Here is a 21,595-nt window from a genome sequence, read left to right as displayed (position 1 = left end):
ATTAAAAGTGAGCATTAATAGCCCAGAGGACTCTTCAGCCAGATCTTTTAAAATTCTTGGATGGAAAATCTCTGAACTTGCTGGTTTAAGAAGGTCTAACATTAATAGCAGCTGTTTAACATCCTCCCCGGTTACTGTTGGAGTGGAAAGTGTTTCATCATCCTCATATGATACAAATACATCACCTGGCTTTTTCCCAAATAGAAAACAGAAATATTTACTGAGCAGTGCTGCCTTTTCTGTATCTTCATTGATAACTTGACCATGTTCATCTATTAACAGACCAGTATCATCTATCTCCTTTAATTCCCAATATAATTGAAAAACTCTTTACTCTTCCCAACTTTGCTGGACAGAGACTTTGCTTTAAGATTCTTTTGCTTACCAGTGTTCAATGGGCCTGAGCTGAGCCCATGCTCATCACAACCAACATTTCTCTTTTCTATCTTGTTTATCTATTTTCTCTAAGAGCTTCCACTGCTAATTCAGGCTCTCACAGTGCCAGAGGCAGAGTTTTGAGCATCCACAGCTTCTCTGGGCAATATGTGCCCTGGAAGTGTTCCAGCACCCTCACAGGAAGAATTTCTCCCCAGAATCCCACCTAACCCTCCCTGTGCTGGTGTGAAGCCATTCCCCTTGTCCTGGCCCTCCCACGTCCCTCTGCAGCTTTCCCTGTGTCCATCACTGACCCTTTAAGGGCTCCTCTTTAAGGACCTGATGCCCCAATGCTTTGTTCTCCCCTTCTTTGCACTGAAGATGATAAGGAAAGAGAAAATTAGAGAAGTAAAAAATATTAATGCTCTGCTGTATCATCCTATTAAAAGAGGACCAGCCCTACCACATATCCCTCAGGGATGGTTACAGCCTTAATTTGAAGCTCCTTAATTTGAAGCTGTTCCATAAAAAGCAATTTTCAGCCTTCTCCGCTCTCCATGCAATCTAATTTTTTTTGTGCAATTAAACCCCATCTTCCCATTTTCTCTAATTCTGGCACATCCACAGCAGCTGCTTTGTCCTTGACATGCACAACCCTTGGATACCTGTGGGAGGTTAATGATGGAACCCCAGGGTGGTTTGGGTTGGAAGGGACCGTAAAGCCCATCCAGCTCCAATCCCAACGCCTTCCCCACTAACCCATGGTGCTCCAAGCCCTGTCCAACCTGGCCTGGGACACTGCCAGGGATGGGCAACCTGTGCCAGGGTCTCACCACCCTCTGAGTCAAGGATTTATTCCCAATATCCCACCTAACCCTGCCCTGTTCCAGTTCAGAACCAACGGAACCCAGAATGGTTTGGGTTGGAAGCGACCACATCATCCCGAACCACCTCATCTGCACCCAGCCAGCCACAGCTTGCACAACCCCTCCAGAAATCAGGACTCTGTGGGACTGTGTAGGACCCTCCGAGAGACCCCTCCGTGACCAGCCCAGCCCAGAACCTCCCTGGGCTCCAGCAGAGCCTGGGTTTGCATGCCCAGGGCCGGGCACCTCCGCGGGCCCTGTGTGTGTGAGCGTTTGTTTGGGATTTTGTGAATAGGGCTGCTCAGCACGCTGAGTCCTCCCCGCAGGGCTGGTGTGTTAGAGCCCATTGGCTCCCTATTCCCCGAAGGAAACATCTGCACATTCCAGACACATTCTGTAACGGGAGTGAAACCCATCCTTGAAGTGAAATTTTACAGCCTCCACAGCGCAAAGTAACGATCGCTGGCAAGGGCCAGTGGAAAAGTCATGTTTAAAATATTATTACAGGGAAGCGGCTGCCAGAGCCTCAAATTAATCACTTGAACGTGTCTCTGGTGCGTTATGTAACGCTGGGCCAGCTCCTGCCTGGAGCTCTGCTCCGGCCACATCCCTCTGTCCATCCTGCTCTGGCCACTTCCCACTGTCCAGCTCTGCTCCAGCCACATCCCCCTGTCCAGTTCTGGTCCAGTCCCATCCCACTGTCCAGCTCTGCTCTGGCCACATCCCCCTGTCCACCCTGCTCTGATCAGATCCCTCTGTCCAGCTCCCCTGCCCTCCCCCAGAGCCAGGACAGAGCCAGGCTCCCACTGCTGACATCCCCTTGGGGACCACATTTCTTCCAGGTGACCAACCTTTTCTTGTGCTAAGGGAAATCCCCGGAGAGACAAGACCAGGGGTGTTTCTCCATCCCCTCTGAAAAGCAGCAATTTGTCACAGCAGCAAGAGGAGCTGCTTCCCACTGTGGCCCTACAGGCTTGCTGGTTAAACTGGTTTGCTGGTTAAACTGGTTTGTGGTGGCCCACCTGGTGTGGCCACGGGGCAGGCGACAGAACAGGGACAGTGTCCCCTCCTCGTGCAGTGATCACTAGCTGGCAGGATGCAAATGTGGTAACAATGCAACTGATGCACAAAATAAAATTTTAAAAAGCCTCTGAAGGAAAGCAGGAGCAGCAACAGCAGTGGATGCAGAGCCAGCTCCAGGGCAGGGAAGAAGGAAAGGCACCAGGGAGAATCCTGCAGGCCCTCAGGAGGGATGTTACCCGGCCAGAAACAAGCACAGAACTCTCTGCCCACCAGGCTGAAGGCACCACACATGAGGCAGAAACGCTGCAGATGAGGATGTCTCCATCTCTGCTGCTCCAGCCCTTCCAGGTGCAAGCCATGCCCAATTCCAGGGGCAGGGAGGTGCTCTGGTGACAGGTAGCTCTGAGTCCTGGGTGGTCTCTGTGCAGAAGCCCCTCCTGAAGCTTGAGATAACAGCGTTTCCAGGAATCCAAGGGAGAAAGGGCTTCCAAGTTTAGCTGTAAACATCTCTCTAGCACAAAGGCTCCATAACTCAAAGTCAGGCCCACAAATCCCTACTGGAACAGAAACACTCGAGGAATTCCTTAAGCAGCAGCTCTGGTGGATGCTCAGGGCTGTAAATCAGAGGGCAGGGCAGAGCCCAGAGCCAGGGACAGACAGCACAGGGACCTGGCCTGGAGATGCCACAGGACAGGCTTCCCCTAATCCCTGATTCGAGCTCCCCCAGCCTTTTTCAAACGTGCTTGTTTGGGTTGGAGGGCTCTGCTCTCAATGTTTTTGCAGCATGTTCAGTATAGAACCTTAAATATCTTCCTTCTGAAAACAAAACCCAATTAGAACCCAATATAGAGCTGCTGGTTCCCGTACAAAAGCCATTTGCATGTTTCTGGCATTAATAACGTGTGTGGTTGGGCTGCTTCCTCTCAGCATTAGGAAGTCTTCTGTGATGCAGTCAGAATATTTCTGCCTCAAGAACGCTGATGTTCAGAGGCCCAGGGTAGGTACAGAGGAAAGGAGCAGCTTGCCTGGGCCTCAGCTGCCCCTCTAGGAGACCTTCAGAACAGGTTTGGGAGACAGAAAACCATCTAATCCCTGCAAAGCTCACAGAATCCTGGAATGGCTTGGGTGGGAAAGGAACCCAAAGCCCATCCAATTCCACCCCCTGCCATGGCAGGGACACCTTCCACTCTCCCAGGCTGCTCCAAGCACCATCCAGCCTGGCCTTGGACACTTCCACACCTTCACAGGGAGGAATTTCACCCCAATATCCCACCTAAATCTGCTCCTCAGAGTGCTCCCAAGTCAGAGCACGTGCAGGGGATGCACATTTCTGGTTCTCTCTCAGCTGGAGGGTCCCAGGCCAGGCTGGATGGGGCCTGACCAACCTGCTCTAGTGGAACGTGTCCCTCAATGAGATGGTCTTTAAGGTCCAGCCCAAAGCACTCCATTGTTCTGTGATTTTCCTCTGAGGAATCAGAGGAAGGATAATTCCACTCACTTCAGACTGCAATCCTGTCAGGGATCTGTCAAAGGGAGGATCACCACAGTGCCTGTTCCCTTCTCTCACAGCACCAATGCCTCTAATCCTTTTATAAGAACATCATTACGGGGAATAAACTGTCTAGAGGGGAAAAAAGAGAAAGGTCTTGCAACTCTGCTAATCTCCTTAATGATTTAATACCTGCAAATACTGCTGGGAGGGATCCCTTTCCTGATCCCATTAAACACTGCTGTACAGAACACCTCACACACTGCAGTCTGTCAGCTCCAGGGACATCTGCCCTGGTGGGTCTCTCGTGGCTCATTTGCCCTTTCTTGGTGAGTTTTTCACAGTGTGATGTGTGGAGACTTTAGGTATTGGACTTATCTACAGCAGTAAACACCTGGAGTTCAGGTGAATCAACCCAGGGCCTGTGCTGGGGAACTCTGGACATTTTTCCTACAGTAAAACAGATTGATTTTGTTGTTGTTGTTGTTTTGATTCATGCTGGTTAAAACAGAAGCCCAAGGCTGATGCTTCACTTATGGCTCAGGTAACTGTCTTGGACCGTGCCAGTTTAATGATTAAATCCCAAATCACTCTTCCCTATTCTGCAGAAAGCCACCAGGGTGATTGTGCAAGAGGCTGTTCACAGCACACACAAACCACCAGCAAATCTGCTTTGTTTAAAAGGGAAAGAAGAGCAAGGAAACACCGAGGCAAGGCCAGGACAAACAGAATGGCACAGACAGGGTGCCCCGAGGAGCCAGGGCATGCAGAGTGCTCTGTGCCCTGCTCCCAGCCCTGCAGGGACTCCAGAGCAGGCTGGGACCAGCAGGACACCAAAGCCTGACCCCTCCTCAGCTCCACACACACGCTGCAAGCTCTGGGTAAACATCCCTGGCAAACTTTGGCCACCACAGAAGGATGACACTCATAAATCAGCAGGAGGAGAATCTGCCCTCTCTCTCAGCCCCAGCACTGAGGATTTGCAGCAGACACTGAGTTAAGCTGCATCTCTGGTCTGATGCTAAACCACCTTCTTGCCAAGGCTAAAAATTGCTGCATGGCGTGATCACAAACCGAGGCAGAAGAGAGAAATAATAAATTTCATTCCCATATAATAACAACAAGCTAGGTTTCCATAGCACCCCTCTTCCCGTCAGATCCAAGAGGACATTGCTGCCCTGGCTCTGTGCACAGGGGTTGTGTAACCCACACAGGCACAAGGACTGAACCTCCAGGGTGCTGCTGATCCATGGGCTGCTCTGCAGGGACACCTTCCACTGCTCAGAGCTCCATTCCACCCACCTTGGACACTTCCAGGGCTGGGAAGAGAGAAGGAAAGGCACCAGAAGCAAGGTCACCCCCTTTTGTCCATGCTCAGCCTGGGCTGGAACTGCAGAAAGGGCTCTGTGCTCCTGACGGTGCTCCCATGTAACACAAAAAGGCAAATCACAGAATCGCCATGGTTAGACCTCTAAGTCACCACTCAGAGGCCTGAGCATGGATTTCACATCTTTTTATCACATTCAGAATCATCAGACATTAAAACATTTTTGTGAAGCAACCTGCAGCCCCAGCTCCTACATTCAGCCGAATTTGAGCAAATAAGAATTTGCATTTGTTTCTCGTGTGCTGGGCTGCTTTTTTTTAATTTCCTGCTGTGTGAAACAGGAGGAGCAATAAAATCCAACCCTTGGAAACAAATGACAACTGTTGAATGGAGTAAAAAGGAATCCCAACACCATCCTGGGCTGTTTATGCCACAGCTACTCCACGCACAGCTGCGCACACAGGTACAAGAACAGGCTCCAAGTCCAGACTTCCTCACTTTTATGGGTTTAAATTGGATCCCACTCAGTGTTTAAGGCCATTGTTGAGCTGCTAACACATTCTGCAGCATGACTAACACCAACTGGGTTATTTTTCACTCACATGTGACAAATTCCTGTACCTGGTCCCATGGTACGTGGCTCTACATCACTCATCCTCACCCCAAAAACAATTAGAAAATACACTCAGTTTTGTCCTAAAAGAAGTGGTGGGTTCCCTTGTCTCCTGGAATCATGACAAAAATTATAATCTCTATTTTTTTCCTTCCCTTCTATTTTGTTGGAATCTATTATTGCTCTGTATCTCCTCAGTGAGACACAGATGCTCCCAGGTGTCTCCTACATGGGAGTCACAAAAGGCATCAGCATTGGGCCTTCTTTTGTTTCATTTTAATCTCAAGATTTATGAGAGGTAGTTGACTCATGTTTGGGCTGCCAGAGCTGGACTTTTGTAAGCAATTGCATCCGTGCTATTTTATTAATTAAGATAACTTCTCTCACTTTTGTCTGAGTTGTTGGGGATTGACTACTGTGAGAAAAATATAGATATTTCCTGGGTGTCAGGCAGTGAAAGTGCAGACACTTCCTCCTCCAGGGCCTGGCCCAGGCACCCAAAGGGAAAGGTGAAAATATATCAAATATATCAAATATCCCAGCACTGCTCAGATCATCCAAGCGTCTCCTCTCAGAGGGGAGCTCCACCCTCAGCACAAGGCAAGAAATCCTGCACACACCAGGGCTACTGTGAGCTGCTAAGTGTGGTTTTGCTCCACACAGCCCCATTTCCTTTCCAGCAGCAGCACCAGAAAAAACACTGAGGAGAGAGCTTGCAGCCGAGGAATTCAGTGGATGATTAACTCCATCCTACCTATTAACCACTGCCTCCTTTCCCTCCTGGCAGCCCCAGAGCTGGGCAGCAGAGCTGGGCCAGCACCTGATCCCCCTGAGTGCTGTGCAGGGTCTCAGGTGATGTGCTGGCTCTGCCTCTGAGCTGCAACCCATTAAGGGCACTAATGATTAATCCAGAACCCCAGCACGGGCCCAGGATGGAACCTAGGTCCCCTTGTGCCACCAAATGGTCCCCCCTGGCTCCCCCTGTGCCACCAAATGATCTCCCTGAGAGAGAGGCTCAGGGTGGACAGCAGCAGGAGTTTCCTCATTGAAGGGCTGGCAGGCAGTGGAAGGGGCTGCCCAGGGAGGTGGTGGAGTCACCATCCCCAGAGGTGTCCAAGGAAAGGCTGAGGACAGGATTTGTGGTGGCCTTGGGGGAATGGTTGGACCCAGGGATCTTGGAGGGTTTTCCCAGCCTTAACAATTCTGTTATTCCACGACTCTCCTGCCACACAGCCTGGGAGGCAGCCAGAATTAGGACTCCAAGAAGTGCACAGGCGGGTTTGCAGGCAGGAGGAGGATGGGAGCCCTCCCTGCCATCCCAAACTCCGTGGGAACACTGAAATGCAGCCACACTCCCCTCAGGAGCTGCTCCCTGCACTGCACACAGCTCTGACCCCCCAGCTGGGGCTTGATGTCTCTGTTTGGGAAACTGATGGCTCTGCGCTGAACAAAAAGTACAACTTGGGCAGAAAACTAATCTTGGCTTCTTTTCCAGATGCCTTAAAAGCAAAATTGATGTTGTCCAGCCACGGGAGCACAGTGGGACCCTGCTGCTCCAGGACCTGCCACTGGGGATGTTTCCCCAGCACAAGGCTGTGCTTGGTGCAGAGGATGAGGAAGAAGAGGCTGAAGGCCAAGCAGGGGTGGGAAGGCAGGACCAAGGGTCCCAGTGATCCTGTCAAAGTGAGCCCACATCTCCATTTTGCTGCCCTGATGCTCACCTTGCTCAGGGTGGAGATTCACCTTCCCAAGAGCTGCTGGGGATGTCGTACTGGAGGATGAGCAGAGCACCAGGCAAGCAGGAACCACAAAGCCAGGGCAGCCAAGCACTGAACACTCCAGGAGCACCGATTCCCATCAACAAGCAGGGCAATACTCAGTGGAGCCTCAGCCACGGCTCAGTCAGGAGAGGGATGCAGAGGAACCCTGAGAGCCCAGCCCGCAGCAGCAGCAGGGTCGGGCTGCAAACAAGAGCAGGAATCCTGCTCCAGCCCTTAGACAACACTGCCCCCAGTAGCTCGGCTCCCTCCCAAGCCAAGGTACGCACCGAGCACCCAGGGCACACACAGGAGCTCCTCTGGCCCTGCTCACAGCCCCCACGGCTGCTGCAGGGCAAGCAGGAGAGGGAACAGCAGCTCCAGGAGCTGCCCCTGCCCCGGGGAACAGGGGAGCTGTGCTCAGTGTGCACAGGGAGCTGAAGGGGCTGATCAGAGCACCCACCTGTGAGAGCAGCATCCATCCTCCAAGGGGGAGCGGACACAGGTTGGACTCACTGAGATCAGAGGTGTTTCCAACCTAAATGACCCCGGGATTCTGTGAAAAGATCCTCTGATGATTCTGGAATGTCCTTCCCAAGCAGCCAGAGCGGAGCTAGCTCAGGGGAAGCTGTGGGTCCTGCAGGAATGGGTGTTGGGAGAGGAATTCCCAAACTCTCCTGTGCTGGGAGAGGAATCCCCAAACTCTCCTGTGCTGGGAGAGGAATCCCCAAACTCTCCTGTGCTGGGAGAGGAATTCCCAAACTCTCCCGTGTTGGGAGAGGAATTCCCAAACTCTCCCGTGTTGGGAGATGAATTCCCAAACTCTCCCGTGTTGGGAGAGGAATCCCCAAACTCTCCCGTGTTGGGAGAGGAATTCCCAAACTCTCCCGTGTTGGGAGAGGAATTCCCAAACTCTCCCGTGTTGGGAGAGGAATTCCCGAACTCTCCCAGCTCCCTCTGAAGTGACAGGCTCAAGCTAAAGACCTGGATGTGCCTGGCTAATCCACAGGGACACAGAGCACAACAGTGGGCTCTGCTGGCTTGCTTGAGAGATCTGATGGCCAGCTGTAATTAACCCTTTAATTGCTGCAAAGACACTGATCCAGAGGGAAATATTCCCACTGGCTGCACAGCACAGGGCACTACACACAAAGCACAGCAAACCCAAGTTAATGCCACTTAAATCTGTGGCTGTGGCAGATGCAATCTGTGCATGAAACCAGAAATTGAACTCCCCAAGGCCAGTGGCACTGCTACCTTGACAGGTCACTGTGCTGCAGGCACTGGGAAGGCACAGAGCTCTCCGAGGAATGGTTCAGATCTTTCCAGGGAATGGTTCAGAGCTTCCCAAGCAATGGTTAATTACTGGATGCAGGGAGGGACAGGAGGGAGCACACAGAGGGCTCTGGAGCTCGGGGTCTGGCTGCCGGGCTACTGAAGTTATTGTGTTGTACAAAACCCAGATCCAGGAGCCAGGGATGCTCCTGGCAGTCCCTGCAGAAAGCAGGGTGTGTCCTCCCTCTCAATTAAACCTTGGCAACTGTCTTGTGTCAGCGCAGCAGAACCTCGAGTGCCACCCAGACAGCTCCAGCTTTGTCTCCAGGGCGCTGCTTGATCTGTGCTCTGCCCGGCACAGCTCTCCTGCACACAGGAGAAGCAGCTTTCCTTTAATTTTCCTTCAATAAAGCCCTTCCTCACTGCTGAAGGAACACAACCCACCACAGATACCAGCTACAGTGAATTTTCTTAACACAACCCAGAGACCAACAAAGCCTAACCCTTGGCTTCTTCCAGCTTTTGTTTTCCCACCTCAGTTTTGTCTACAGTAATTTTTTTAAGACTTCTGATCCAGCCTTTGCACCGATCCATGCAATCAGGGGTGGCAGAGCTCAGCCTATAAAGCCACTGACTTCATGTTTTCCCTCTGCAGGAGTAAAAATGTTCCCACACTCCAATAGGAACCTTTGCTCTGCACAGATTTAATTCATTACTTATGAATCTCCGGCCAACGCCACTCTCCTCATGGCAGTGGCTCTGTGTTTGCTGTTGCGTCCAGAGGCTGGCAGGACAGGGAATCTCCTTTTTGCTGTGTAGTGAAGGAGCTCAGAAGGGATCCTGACTAACGGCTCCACCAACTCCTGCTCGTGTTAGCAGCCCTGTTCCAGAAAATCACCCAGGTAGCAGCAGCAGGCTGTCCTGCACAACTGCTCCACAGAGCACGGCTGGGAGCCAGGATATTTTCCAATGGAAACTCTCCTCCCAGGGAATCACTCTGCAGCGTATTTCAGATGAGAGCTGTGTTTGGCTTTAGGGAATGGGAGAATATTTCATTTCAGCTGTGAGGGCAGTTCTGGGACACAGATCCCTGCGGAGTCACTGTGCATCACTGGGGAGGCTGGGATGGCAGCAGCTCTGCCAGCCTCAAAGGCAAGTGCCCATGCTCCAAGCTGATGCTTTTGCACGATTGCCTGTATCAGGTCTCAGGTAAGAGCTGCCCTTTTGCTATGCCTGAACCAATCCAGGAGACCCCAGAGCTGGTGCAGCAATAGGAAACATGGAAGGTGCCACTTGATTGCTCTTTCCCTATCCAAACTCCTCCTTTGCAAGCTCACTCTTTCCACAAAGCTCTCCAAACCTTTTTTTTTCATCTGGGGAGGGGTGAAACCCAACTCTGCTGAGCACCACACTGCCTGCACAGGCTCTGCCAGAGCTCAGAGCCTTTCACCAGGTCCCCTGTGCCAGGATGGGCATCCTGCTCCTGGAAATGTGGCATTTGGGAGCACCGGCAGCAGAGGCAGGAATGAACAGCTGGATTTTCCAAACCACACGTGCAAAGGCTGCATTCAAACCCTAACACACACACCCAGCCAGCTGCGAGACGAGCGGGTGAGCACAGAGGTACAAAAATACAAAAATACCAAAAGTGCCTCTTCAAGCAGCATTTTTGTGCTACAAAAATACACATACAAAAAAAAAAAAAAAAGAGAGAGAGAGTGATAAAGAAAAAGATCATGTTTTTTTGGGTTTTTTTGTTTTCTTTTTTTTTTTTTTTTTGCAGCTCCCAAAGGGATCCACGCGCTCCCAGCACGGTTTTAGGGATGAAGGGATCACCCCCAGCTCACCACCCTGGGGCTGTCGCTGCAGGAATGCCCCAGGACAGCACACAGACGCTGTCACCAACCTGCCCCAAACCCAAAGCCGCAGCTCCAGCCCGGCCTCGCTCCACCCCCGGCCGGGTTTGAGAGAGAAACGCTCGGCTCGGGCCAGCACAGCCCGGCCGGGCTCCGCTTTCCCAGGCTTAGCTGTTCCTCGGGTTCCTCCCTCCGGAGGCTCAGCCCACACCCCGGGCCCGCTCCTCGGAGCGCCACTCCCACGGCTCGGCCGGGAACCGCTTAACCCGCTCCAGGAGCCCTTAACCCGTTCCAGGAGCCCTTAACCCGTTCCAGCAGGAACAGCACCCGCTCCAGGAGCCCCTTAACCCGTTCCAGGAGGAGCAGAGACCATTCCAGCAGAAACAGAACCCCGAGCAGCCCGCTTAACCCGTTCCAGGAGCCCCTTAACCCATTCCAGGAGGAACAGAGACCATTCCAGCAGGAACAGAACCCCGAGCAGCCCGCTTAACCCGTTCCAGGAGCCCCTTAACCCGTTGCAGGAGGAACAGAACCCGTTCCAGCAGGAACAGAATTCCCCGGCAGCCCAGTTAACCCATTCCAGCAGGAGCAGAGCCCATTCCAGGAGCCCACTTAACCCATTCCAACAGGAACAGAACCCCGAGCATCCCAGCTAACCCATTCCAGGAGGAGCAGAACCCATTGCAGCAGGAACAGAACCCATTCCAGCAGCCCAGTTAACCCATTCCAGGAGGAGCAGAACCCATTCCAGCAGGAACAGAATTCCCCGGCAGCCCAGTTAACCCATTCCAGCAGGAACAGAGCCCATTCCAAGAGCCCCTTAACCCATTCCAGGAGCCCACTTAACCCATTCCAGCAGAAACAGAACCCATTCCCAGCAGCCCGTTTAACTCATTCCCAGGAGACCAATTAACCCATTCCCAGCAGGAGCAGAACGGATTCCAAAAGGAACAGAACCCCGAGCAGCCTGCTTAACCCATTCCAGGAGGATCAGACCCCATTCCCACCAGGACCAGAGACCATTCCCAGCAGGAGCAGAGCCCCCAAGCCCTGTCCCAGGGCTCCACAGCATCCCTGCCAATCCCCCAGGCCAGGGGCAGGACAGAGAGGAGCCACTGCCTGTCCCTGCAGGGAAAACCCTCCCTTGCCTCTGGATGCTGGTGCTGTCCCTGCCAGAGGAGCCCGGAGCAGCCACAGGGATCCTGAGGGAGCCAGGGCTGAGGGGCTGCCAGGGATGTTGCAATGGAGCTGGGAAGAGGCCATGGCTGGGGATCTGCAAGCACCACAGAACCAGGGGATCACCCAATGCTCTGGGCTGGGAGGGACCCCAGAGCCATCCAGTGCCACCCCTGCCATGGCAGGGACACCTTCCACTGCCCCAGGGCGCTTCAAGCCCTGTCCAACCCGGCCTGGGTAATTTCCAACTTCTCCAGGCAACCTCACAAGGAACATTTTCCTCCCAATATCCCATCCAACCCTTCCCTCTGGCAGTGTGAAACCATTCCCCCCTGTCCTGGCACTCCATGCCCTCGTCACAAGTCCCTCTCCAGCTCTCCTGGAGCTCTCTGAAGGACCAGGAGCTCTGTCCAAGGAGGTGAGCACAGGCTCTGGGAAGGCTACAAACCCACCCTGGATATGTCCCTTCCAAACCAGGGTTAGACCCTGTGGCTCCATCACAGACACACAAACTGCATGATACAGAGCCCAGAGTGCTTCTCCACACAAGGAGCTGCCCGCACAGGCTGGCACAAAATGAGCTGCCAGCTGTCACCAGGAGAAACGAGGCCATGGTGTGGTGGCCAGGGACAATTTTGGATGAATAGGAACAAGCTGGTGGAGTCATGGCTCGGATCCAGACCCTGTGTCCCTCCAGGCCGCCCTGCTGGAACAAGCTGCTGCAGGCTGGGGCTGCTGGGGCGGCCAGCACAGCCCATGGTCCCCCAGAGCATCTGCCAGCACCACTGCAGTGAGAAATGGGGATCTCCCCAGCTCCCAGAGGGCACCCACAGCCTGCAGGAACAGCAGGGCCACGCTCCAGCACCCAGCAATGCCGTAGGTGGGAGATCTGCTACACAGAGTGAATGAACATCCAGTCCTGTCACAACCCAGCCTATCACACTGCCTCAGCACGGGCTGCTAATTGAATTCAACATGACAGCAGGTTAAACACAGTCACACAGGACCATATGCCACGTCTGAGACTTCCCTGCTGAGCTCAGCTCAGAGAGGTTCCTCCAAGGCCTGATGCCAGGAAGGAGAGGGGATTTACCTGCTCCTAACCTGAGGGCAACTATTCTGCTGTTAATGCAGCAGAAACAGCTGGCTGAGGAATTTGTTTAATTATGCGTTTTGCTTATCTGCACATCATCAAAAAGGATGTGATCTTCCAAGGGAAAGGGAAGAGCTGGAAAGCTGAGGAAGTTCAGCCTGCAGAGGAGAAGGCTGCACGGAGAGCTCACAGCACCTTCCAGTATCTAAAGGGCCACAGGGAGGCCAGAGAGGGACCTGTAGTGACAGGACAGGTGGGAATGGGTTCACACCAAAGAGGAAAAACTGAGGTTTGATATATGGAAAAAATTCCTCCTTGTGAGGGTGGGCAGGCCCTGGCACAGGGTGCCCAGAGCAGCTGTGGCTGCCCCTGGATCCCTGGAAATGCTCAAGGCCAGGCTGGACATTGGGGCTTGGAGCAACCTGGTCCAAAGGAAGGTATCCCTTCCAACAGCAGAGGAGTGAAGGAGATGCTCTTTAAGGTCCTTTCCCACCCCAACTATTTCAGGATTCTGTGATTCTATGACAAAATCTCTTCATTGGTCACGGTTCCTATAAATACACTGCAAATGCTACAGCTTGAACGTTTTTGATGCTCTTCCTGATGACAGCTCTCCTTTAAATAAACATGAATGGCAGCAATCACATGAGTTTTGCTTTTTGTGCCCTTTGCAAAGGAAAAAAACCAACATTACATTTCAATTGACATTTTTAGTTTTGGCAAACTGAGATGCCAACTTCGCTTCAGCGTCTACGTAAAGAGCAGGGATTCGATATGAAAAACAGGCTCATTCTTTACTGCAAAGGAAGGCAGAGAAATGAGGGCTGGAGAGGTCTGGTGGGACACCACCACCCTCCTTTGGGGCAGGACAGTGTCCTTCAGCACAGCTCATCTGTGCAGCTGAAGGGGAGCGTGGCCGGCAGCTCCGCAGCCACCGCCGCTTTCCAGCCTTGGAGCCACATTTCAGCAAGGGCTGGAGAGAAGGGAGGGATGGCGGGGAGGGAGAGGAGGCTGGTTTGATGTGGGGGGAGAAAAGGGTGGGCTGGTGAGCAGCAGCAGCCATTCCTCTGAACAGCAACAGCACCGTGAGCACAGCCGGGAGTGGAGCTGCCAACTTTCCACTGGGGAAGAGACGGGAAATTTTCCCTCTGAGCCTGACAGAGACTGCCTAAAATCCTGCTGTTGGCCGTGGAGGGACTAACTCACAAGTGCTGTGTCCCCCAAAATCCATTCTATTGCCCACACTGCTCCATGCATTTTCCTCACATCAAGAGCAAGATGCAGGCAGCTCCCAGCCCGCTCCACCCTGGCACTGGAATGCACAGCTTTGCTCCCGAGCTGTCCTTCTTCCCCTGCTCACTTTGCTACTCACTAACTACAACTCAGATAAATGTTTGGGGACATGTGGAGTAAATAAAACACAAAATCAAGCTGAACTGCAACAATCAATCAAAGGACAACAAAGCTTGGAGGAACGGGGAAAGGATGACGCCGAGCCGCGTTACGGAAACCACAGCGTGGAAAACATGGCATGACAAGAGATAAAACAAGGAATCCCATTAAAACGGGATAAAAGGCAGAGAAGTACTAACAAACCATATGAGTTCTACCTTCTGAGTGAGTGGTTTTCTTTCAAATCCACTCTTTGTGAGAGCAGAATGAAAGCAGCTGAGTGAGACGCAGAGAGACCTGCCGGGGGCTTGCCAGCAGGAGAAGAGCAGGAGCAGCCCTCACTTTCACTCCAACAAGGAAAAGGCAACACACAGAAAGAGACCACCAGGAAACTTCAAAATGTCAGGAAACACAGGGAAAAATCAGTGTAAACAGTGCACAGGAAAAAAACCACACCAGGTGTCAGAGGAAAGCCAGAGGGTTCCGCCAGCAGCTCGTCCTGCCTCGTGGGGCTCCAAGAGGTTTAATTACAGTTCTTTAACATGTGGGGATTTGTCACTACTGGGGTTTGCAGGCTTGGCTGCACCACACTACAGATCACAAAAGTGAGACATGTTGATGCTGCTCGGGATTATTCAATTGCAATTTTTGCCACAGAGCAGGAGCGCCTTCAAATCCGCCTCTCCGGTGGATGCCTGTTCTTCCTGAGCTGGACATTTCTCTTAATACACTCTGAAACACCACTAAGAAAAAGTTTTCGTTTTTAAAAAGTTTCTCAGTGGTGGGAGCAGCACTGAGAGTTCTCTGGAGCTTTAGGAAGGAGCACAATAAACAGCCCAGCCCTCTCTAACAGCGGAGCCCGTTCTGCTCCGACACCACCCCACAGAATCGCCTCCTTGTTCACACTCACACTACAGAACGAGCTGCTCATGGGGCTGGTCCCTTCCACAGGCTGAAAGAATCTCGCTGGCAAAATATTTATCTAGCACCTCATTTGGGCAATTTTCTCCTCTCCAAAATCTCTCACAAAAGAGAAACGCAGCCTTGTTTTCGCTGGGATATGGCTCCCTACAAGAATGACATTCCAGGCTGTCTCCGTTTTTTCTAGGAACGGCAGCAGAGCTATTTTGCTTTTGTGGCCTGGACATTACTGTACAGACACTCCACTGCCTGTGGGTTTACCTGAATTAGATTTTAATTTAAACTGGAAATTTTTGTCCCCTCATGGCTTTTGAAGACACCCCAAGCCTTGAAAAGACTTTTCCTGCCTCATGTAATAATATCAAAATCTACCAATCGCTGCCGACCCTAGAAATTTAAAATTCCAGATCGCAGGTTCCTGAATCACAGGATCTGTTTATTTTAAGGTTTATTTAGGTGAAGTCACCGGCTGGGCAGTGCAACCCCAGGGCTCACTGCCAAATCCACAAAAAACCCCACTGGGTTTTGGATGGGAGTTCTGATCCCCACTTCTGCAGGAGCCTGGCAACAGCAGAGCTCGTCTGATCCCAGCTTCTCCTTCTCACCTATCCACAAACACTACTCCATCCTAATGAGGGGAAAATAAAGGAAGTTTCCACTCTCATCCTTTTAGATCGAGATTCTAATTTCCACTTCAAACCCGCCACGACACCGAAGAGGTGTCAGAAGAAATCAGTATTTGCAAGGGAAAGTCGGAAAGCCTCGATGAGATTTATTTCCACTCCAGGAACGAAATAAGCGATGAAAGCTCAAGAAACAGCTCAGGCTGAAATAAACGTGAACAAAATCCAGTAGCGCTGAGAGCAAAGCACTTGAACAGAGATAGATCAGAGCATTCCTGGGATGCAGGAGCTCAGAAGTGCAAACTCTGCCACTCCAAGCCTCGCTCCCCCAGTCCAGATCCGCGTGTCGCGCACTGCGGATTATTTGGGAAAACAGCCCTTGCTCCTGGTTCCAGGCAGACTTTGCGTTACCCTTCAAGAACCTGCCTGTGGCCACGGGAAGGGGCCAATATCCCCGCTCGCTCTGCCTGGAGACCGCTTCCAGTGAGCTATGTGCTGTCTGCGAGCAGCAGAGCCCATTTCCTTAGTGATTCCTTGGATGGGACATTTCCCCGTGCTCCTGGTAACAGCGTGGCCGCGGTTGGCATTGATTTCCTCAAGGCTGCCCCGTCTAAAACGTCGGAATACAAGAGGAATTCATTTCCTAGGCCTCCCTGCCACAGCCAGAAATTCGGAATCGCAGTCGCTGAGCGCTGCTGCGAGCAAATGGCCGGGAATTCTGGCGTTGGGAATTTTCAGAACTTGGCCTTCCTAAAGGCTGCTTTCATTCCAGAATAATTAATTTTTTAAAAAGGGGTTGTTGAGATATTAAAAAATAATTTTTCCTCTAATGAGAGAATATATAAACGTTATTTATCTGTCCGTGTTCAACAAAGGGAATGTGAAATTATTAGGAAAAACCACTTGCATAACCTCACGGAGCCATGAGCAGAGTCCCTTCCATCCCAACAGAAATCAATCTGTAAACTCTTCATGGTTTTAACAAGAGTGGGTGCACCTGCATTCTCTGCCATCACCAGGAGGCCAAACAGGGCAGTAAACCTGAAAGAAACCCACTTCAGCCCAGCCCTCAGAACAGGACCAGCACACATTTCCAGCCAGCACACACAATGGTGAGCTGCCTGACGGGGATGACTCCACAGCCTGAATTCCAAACTCGAGCTCTGTGCCCTACACAAACACTTCTGCAATCAGAACACAGTGCCACAAACACCATCCATCGCTCTGGAGCATTTCTCCTTCCCATGGTTTTTGTTCACCTGCAAGAGCTTTACGTCCCACTTCCATCTGTCACTGCACAATATCCAAAACATTCTGGGAGCTTTTACAACTCAGCGCCTCTGAACAACAATAACATAGTCTCAAACACTTACTACCAACATCAATAACCACAGAAACACTTTGTAATAGCCCCAAATCCTCAAAAAGCCAAGTGAAGGACTGATCATCACAGCCTTCAGGAGGCTGCTCCACAGTGAGCAGCGAGCAGCCTGGGGAGCTGCAGAGCCCCATCTCAAAGCAACAACAGATAACAGAAATCCAGAACCTCCTTAATAAAAACCAGTCTTTTCCAGTTAGGGACTTTCTGCAACAAACAATGGCTGGTTTGTTTGCAGAAGTCTAAATATATCTAGCAAGAAAAGAGCTGGAAAACACCTTGGCTGCTGGATTTAGAGATGTGCACATTTTCCTGAAGTTAATCCAGACACAGCCTGCGAAACCTACAATGTATGTTTACTGTGGTACTCCACAACCTCTGCAGTATCTCTGTGTTGACACTAAAAGTGGAAGCTTAGCTAAGAATATCCAAACAGAGAAGCAGACCCTTCAAGCAGCGAAATACCACCAGAAATTAGCTCATGTGAGATCTGTGCACCACGCCAGGCCCCACGTCATCTTTCTTATATGAATCACTCGATGCTTTTGTCTCGTCAAGAACTGAAAAGCTGCTCCCTATGGAAAACCAAACTTTTCCCCTGCGTCTGTTTCTTGCGTCACGCAGCGAGCTGATTCCAGTGACAGAGCACATGGACCATTGCAGTGCCACTCACGAACGCGCCTGACTGACCTACCCACAACAAGCAGACACAAACACATCTGTCATCCCGGCCACGGAGAAAGGCTTGTTACGTGTGAGCTGCGTCTTTCGGGTTGGCTTTAAAACGTGTGCAACCCCCCAATTTATTCAAACACTCGCTCCCGCACACCCTCCTCCCGCTATTCCCCAAGAACTTCCCGAACACGAAACCCCCCGAAATTAAACTCCGAACACGAAACCCCCCAACCCAAACTGCCCGCACAGAATCCCCCGAACCAAACTCCCGAACACGGAGCCTCCCGAACCAAACTCCCCACATGGAACCCCCCAAACCAAACCAAACTCCGGATCGGAGCCTCCTAACCAAACTCCCGAACATGGAACCTCCCGAACCAAACTCCGACACAGAACCCCCCAAACCAAACTCCTGCATGGAACCAAACTCCGGCTCGGAGCCCCCCGAACCAAACTCCCTGCACAGAACCCCCCGAACCAAACTCCCGACCACCGAACTCCCCGCACGGAACCCCGCAAACCAAACTCCCGACCGCCGAACTCCCCGCTCCATACACCCGGCAGGCCACCGCGGTTGCTCACGTCCCGGTGCGGGCCCATCCCCAGCTGCCCGGCCGCGCCCGGTACTCACAGCGCGGTGGCGGCGGGGGGCACGGCGGCCCCCGGGCTCTCCCCGACGCGGGCCGAGCAGTTGAGGGCGCAGGCGGGCGCGGCGCAGGCACAGCCCGGGGCGCAGGGCCGGCAGGCGGGGGCCGGGGTCGCGGCGAGCCCCCCGCACAGCAGCGAGCAGAGCAGGCACCAGCCCGGCAGCGGCAGCCGCGGGGCGCCATGTTTGCGCGGTGCTCCGGCGGCTCCATTTCCCAAAGGCATCTCTCCCTACGGGCATGGCATGGCCCCGGCGCGCCGCCGCCGCCCCGGCCGCCCGCCCCGCCGCGCTCCGCCGCCGCCTCAGCGCCCGCCCGCCATGGCCCGGCCCGCTGGGGCCCCGCTCGCCGCGCTGACAGCCCCGGCCCGGCCCGGCGCCGCTCGGCTCTGCCGCCGCTGCTCCGCCCGGCCGCGGCCGCCCCCGCTCCGCCTCCCGGCCGGCGGAAACACGGCGCCGCTCCAGCCCGGGCCGCCCCCGCTCCGGCCCGGACCGCGGGCACCGCGCGGCTCCCGGGGCACCGGGACTGCGAGCGGGGCCGGCAGCAGGAGCGTCCCCTGGGAAAGGGGTGTCCCGGGGGGCAGGCGGGATCTGGGGGACCGGGGTGTCCTGGGAACAGCGGGATCCCGTGGGGAAGGGGTGTCCTTGAACAGCGGGATCCCGTGGGGAAGGGGTGTCCTTGAACAGGGGGATCCCGTGGGGAAGGGGTGTCCTGCTGAGGGCAGGGGGATGGCGCGGGACAAAGCTGTTCCGGGAGAACGGGGATCCCGGGGAACATGAGCATCCCCGGGACAGGAGAGTCTCGGGAACAAAGGGTTATCCCCGTGGGGGCAGCCCAGACAGCGGGCAGGGCACAGAATGCGGCAGGGAATTGTGTCCCAGTGCCCGGGCACACGGGGCGGTGTGCCCACCTGAGCCCTCCCTAGGCTGTGCTGTGGGATGCCGTAGGGGCTGCAGGATGTGTGTCACACCCCCAGGTAACACAGCAGGTAACTCGGGTGCCTCGGAGAGAGAGGAAGAACGAGGCAGGTACTTTGCAGTGTTTTGGTTTTTTTTTAGCATGAAACACAACAAATCTGTCAGGTTTCAATGTCACTTTCACCCTGCAATGGCCCCGGGCACTGGCTGTGCCTCAGACCTGGTGAGATCAATCCATCATCCCACAACATCTCCCAGGGAACTGAAATGTTTCTGATTTTAAAATATAACTAAAATAAAATCTCCATTCAACCAAAGGAAGCCTCATTGCAGAGGGCATCTCCCCAAACCCAGCCCCACTTGGAGAGGGTGGAACAGCAGTGACAGCTGATTATTGCACCCTGATTTGTTGGTGTTTCACCTGTTTACTCAGGACAGAGAAGGGTTAGCCAGGGTGATGGTTTGGGTTTGAATCATGTAGGATTTCTGAAGGCATTTGTGATTTTGGGTATATGGGATTCTCTAGGGAACAAGGGACTGACCCTTCAGCACTGCAGTGCATCCACTGTGGGCTGTGAATCCCACCCAGGATCATTTAAGTTGGAAAAGATCCCAACTCTGGCTCTGCCCTGTGGGATTGACCCAGGATGGTCCTGATCCAACAGAATCCATCAGCACCTGTGTGGTTTTAGCTTTGGGATCGCCCTGCTGAGGCTCTGGCTTCCTGTATGCAAACTCTGAACAAACCTGAAATGCAAAGCCTGACAGCATCCAGCCCCCCTCCTTGGCATGGTGCTTAACGTATGTGAGAATTTACTTTCCAAAAACATTTTGTGCCTTGAATGTTGGGCTTGAAATGTGCTTGAAAGACACATCATCCCTTGCATGATGTATTGTGCCCAAAATAGCTCCATGGTTACTATTTCCTCATGTGAGTACGATATATTTATTTCCGCTCCCTCGATTGTAAATTGCTTTTTGTAGGGTTCTTTTCCCTTTCTTTTGTACTGATGCCCATATTCTTTCAGATAACAGCAAGGAGAAAATATCCTGTGTGTGGATTGTAATCAGTAGATTAGCTGGCTAATGGAATCCAGCTGATGGAATGGAGTTAAGGGCTCTCCCCCAAAAGCCAGGGCTGCCAAGCAGTAATGAGGGCAGCGAGCAAGGAAATACTTGAGTGAGTGTGCAAGGAGAGAGAAAACCTTGACGCAGCAGCGAGAAAATCATTTGTTCACATCAAATCACGATTTTTCATCTTGGAGGAAAGTCTTGCCGCTGAGCTGGGATGGGTTTTAAGACAGCAGCTGGGGAAAATGATGGAAGTGGAAAATGCACTCTGGGCTTGGGAGGCTGGGAAGGGCTCGTGGTGGGGAAGGGATTCTGCTGGATCCTCCCCCTGGCGGGAACAGGAGAGTTTCCCAACACTGCTTGCTTGGAGCAGAATTCAAACCCCAGTGAGGAGGCTGCTCACTCTGCCCGTCCTGCATGCAGGCACCCAGCCCGTCCCAGACACACCGTGCTCAGCAAAACGTGACAGAGCTGCGGCTGACCAGGAATGCCCCTGCTGCCTCCGGATGCCAAAACCACTGCAGATGGCTTTGGACAGCCCTGGAGCCCTGTGGCACCCCCTCTCCAGCACAGGAAACACAGGGGAAAACTCCTACAGCGCCAGGTGCAGGTCCAGGAGCAGCCACGCAGGCACCTTCTTGTCCAGGTGTGTTCATTGCCCACGGAGGGGAAACTCTGCACAGCTGGAAATTGCATTGGAGCCAGGACAGGGAGCCTTCTGCCCCCAGCAGCACCCATCCACTGTACCTCGTGGAGGTGCCAATACCCATGAGAGCTGCAGGATATACCGGCTTCTTTATTTTTGAGCCTGTTTTGTAACAAAAAAATCAAAAACCGTTGTTACAGTATTTGTTAGCCAAGTCAGCTGAATTAAGCTAACTTTTTATTTATAAACAATTTTCTTAAATACATTTTAGTGTATTTTCTCTTCCACCCTACCAGTTCCTTGAGAAACATAATCACTCTGATCAGTAGGAGTTGGAAAAGACCACGGAGTCCAGCCATTCCCCCAGCCCTGCCGAGCCCAACGCTAACCCGTGTCCCCAGTGCCACATCCGTGGATTTGTCACATCCCCGGGGATGGGGCAGTGACACCCCCTGAGTGACCCCCACAGGGACCATCT

At 52.8% G+C, this 21,595-nt stretch overlaps 1 protein-coding gene across 1 annotated transcript in view; it reads right to left on the bottom strand.

Moving 5' to 3' along the window:
* Window positions 1-18,709, bottom strand: part of PKD1 (polycystin 1, transient receptor potential channel interacting) — a 75,043-nt gene extending 56,334 nt beyond the window's left edge. The window contains exon 1 of the mRNA XM_063171528.1: window positions 18,471-18,709. Within this exon, the coding sequence (XP_063027598.1) occupies window positions 18,471-18,709 (239 nt within the window). The remainder of the gene's footprint in view (window positions 1-18,470) is intronic.
* Window positions 18,710-21,595: the final 2,886 nt, after the last annotated feature.

The sequence above is a fragment of the Melospiza melodia genome, chromosome 18 (assembly GCF_035770615.1).
Source record: "Melospiza melodia melodia isolate bMelMel2 chromosome 18, bMelMel2.pri, whole genome shotgun sequence".
NCBI lineage: Eukaryota > Metazoa > Chordata > Aves > Passeriformes > Passerellidae > Melospiza > Melospiza melodia.
Note: the sequence above shows the minus strand (reverse complement) of the source record. Positions and strands in the feature narration are given on the sequence as shown.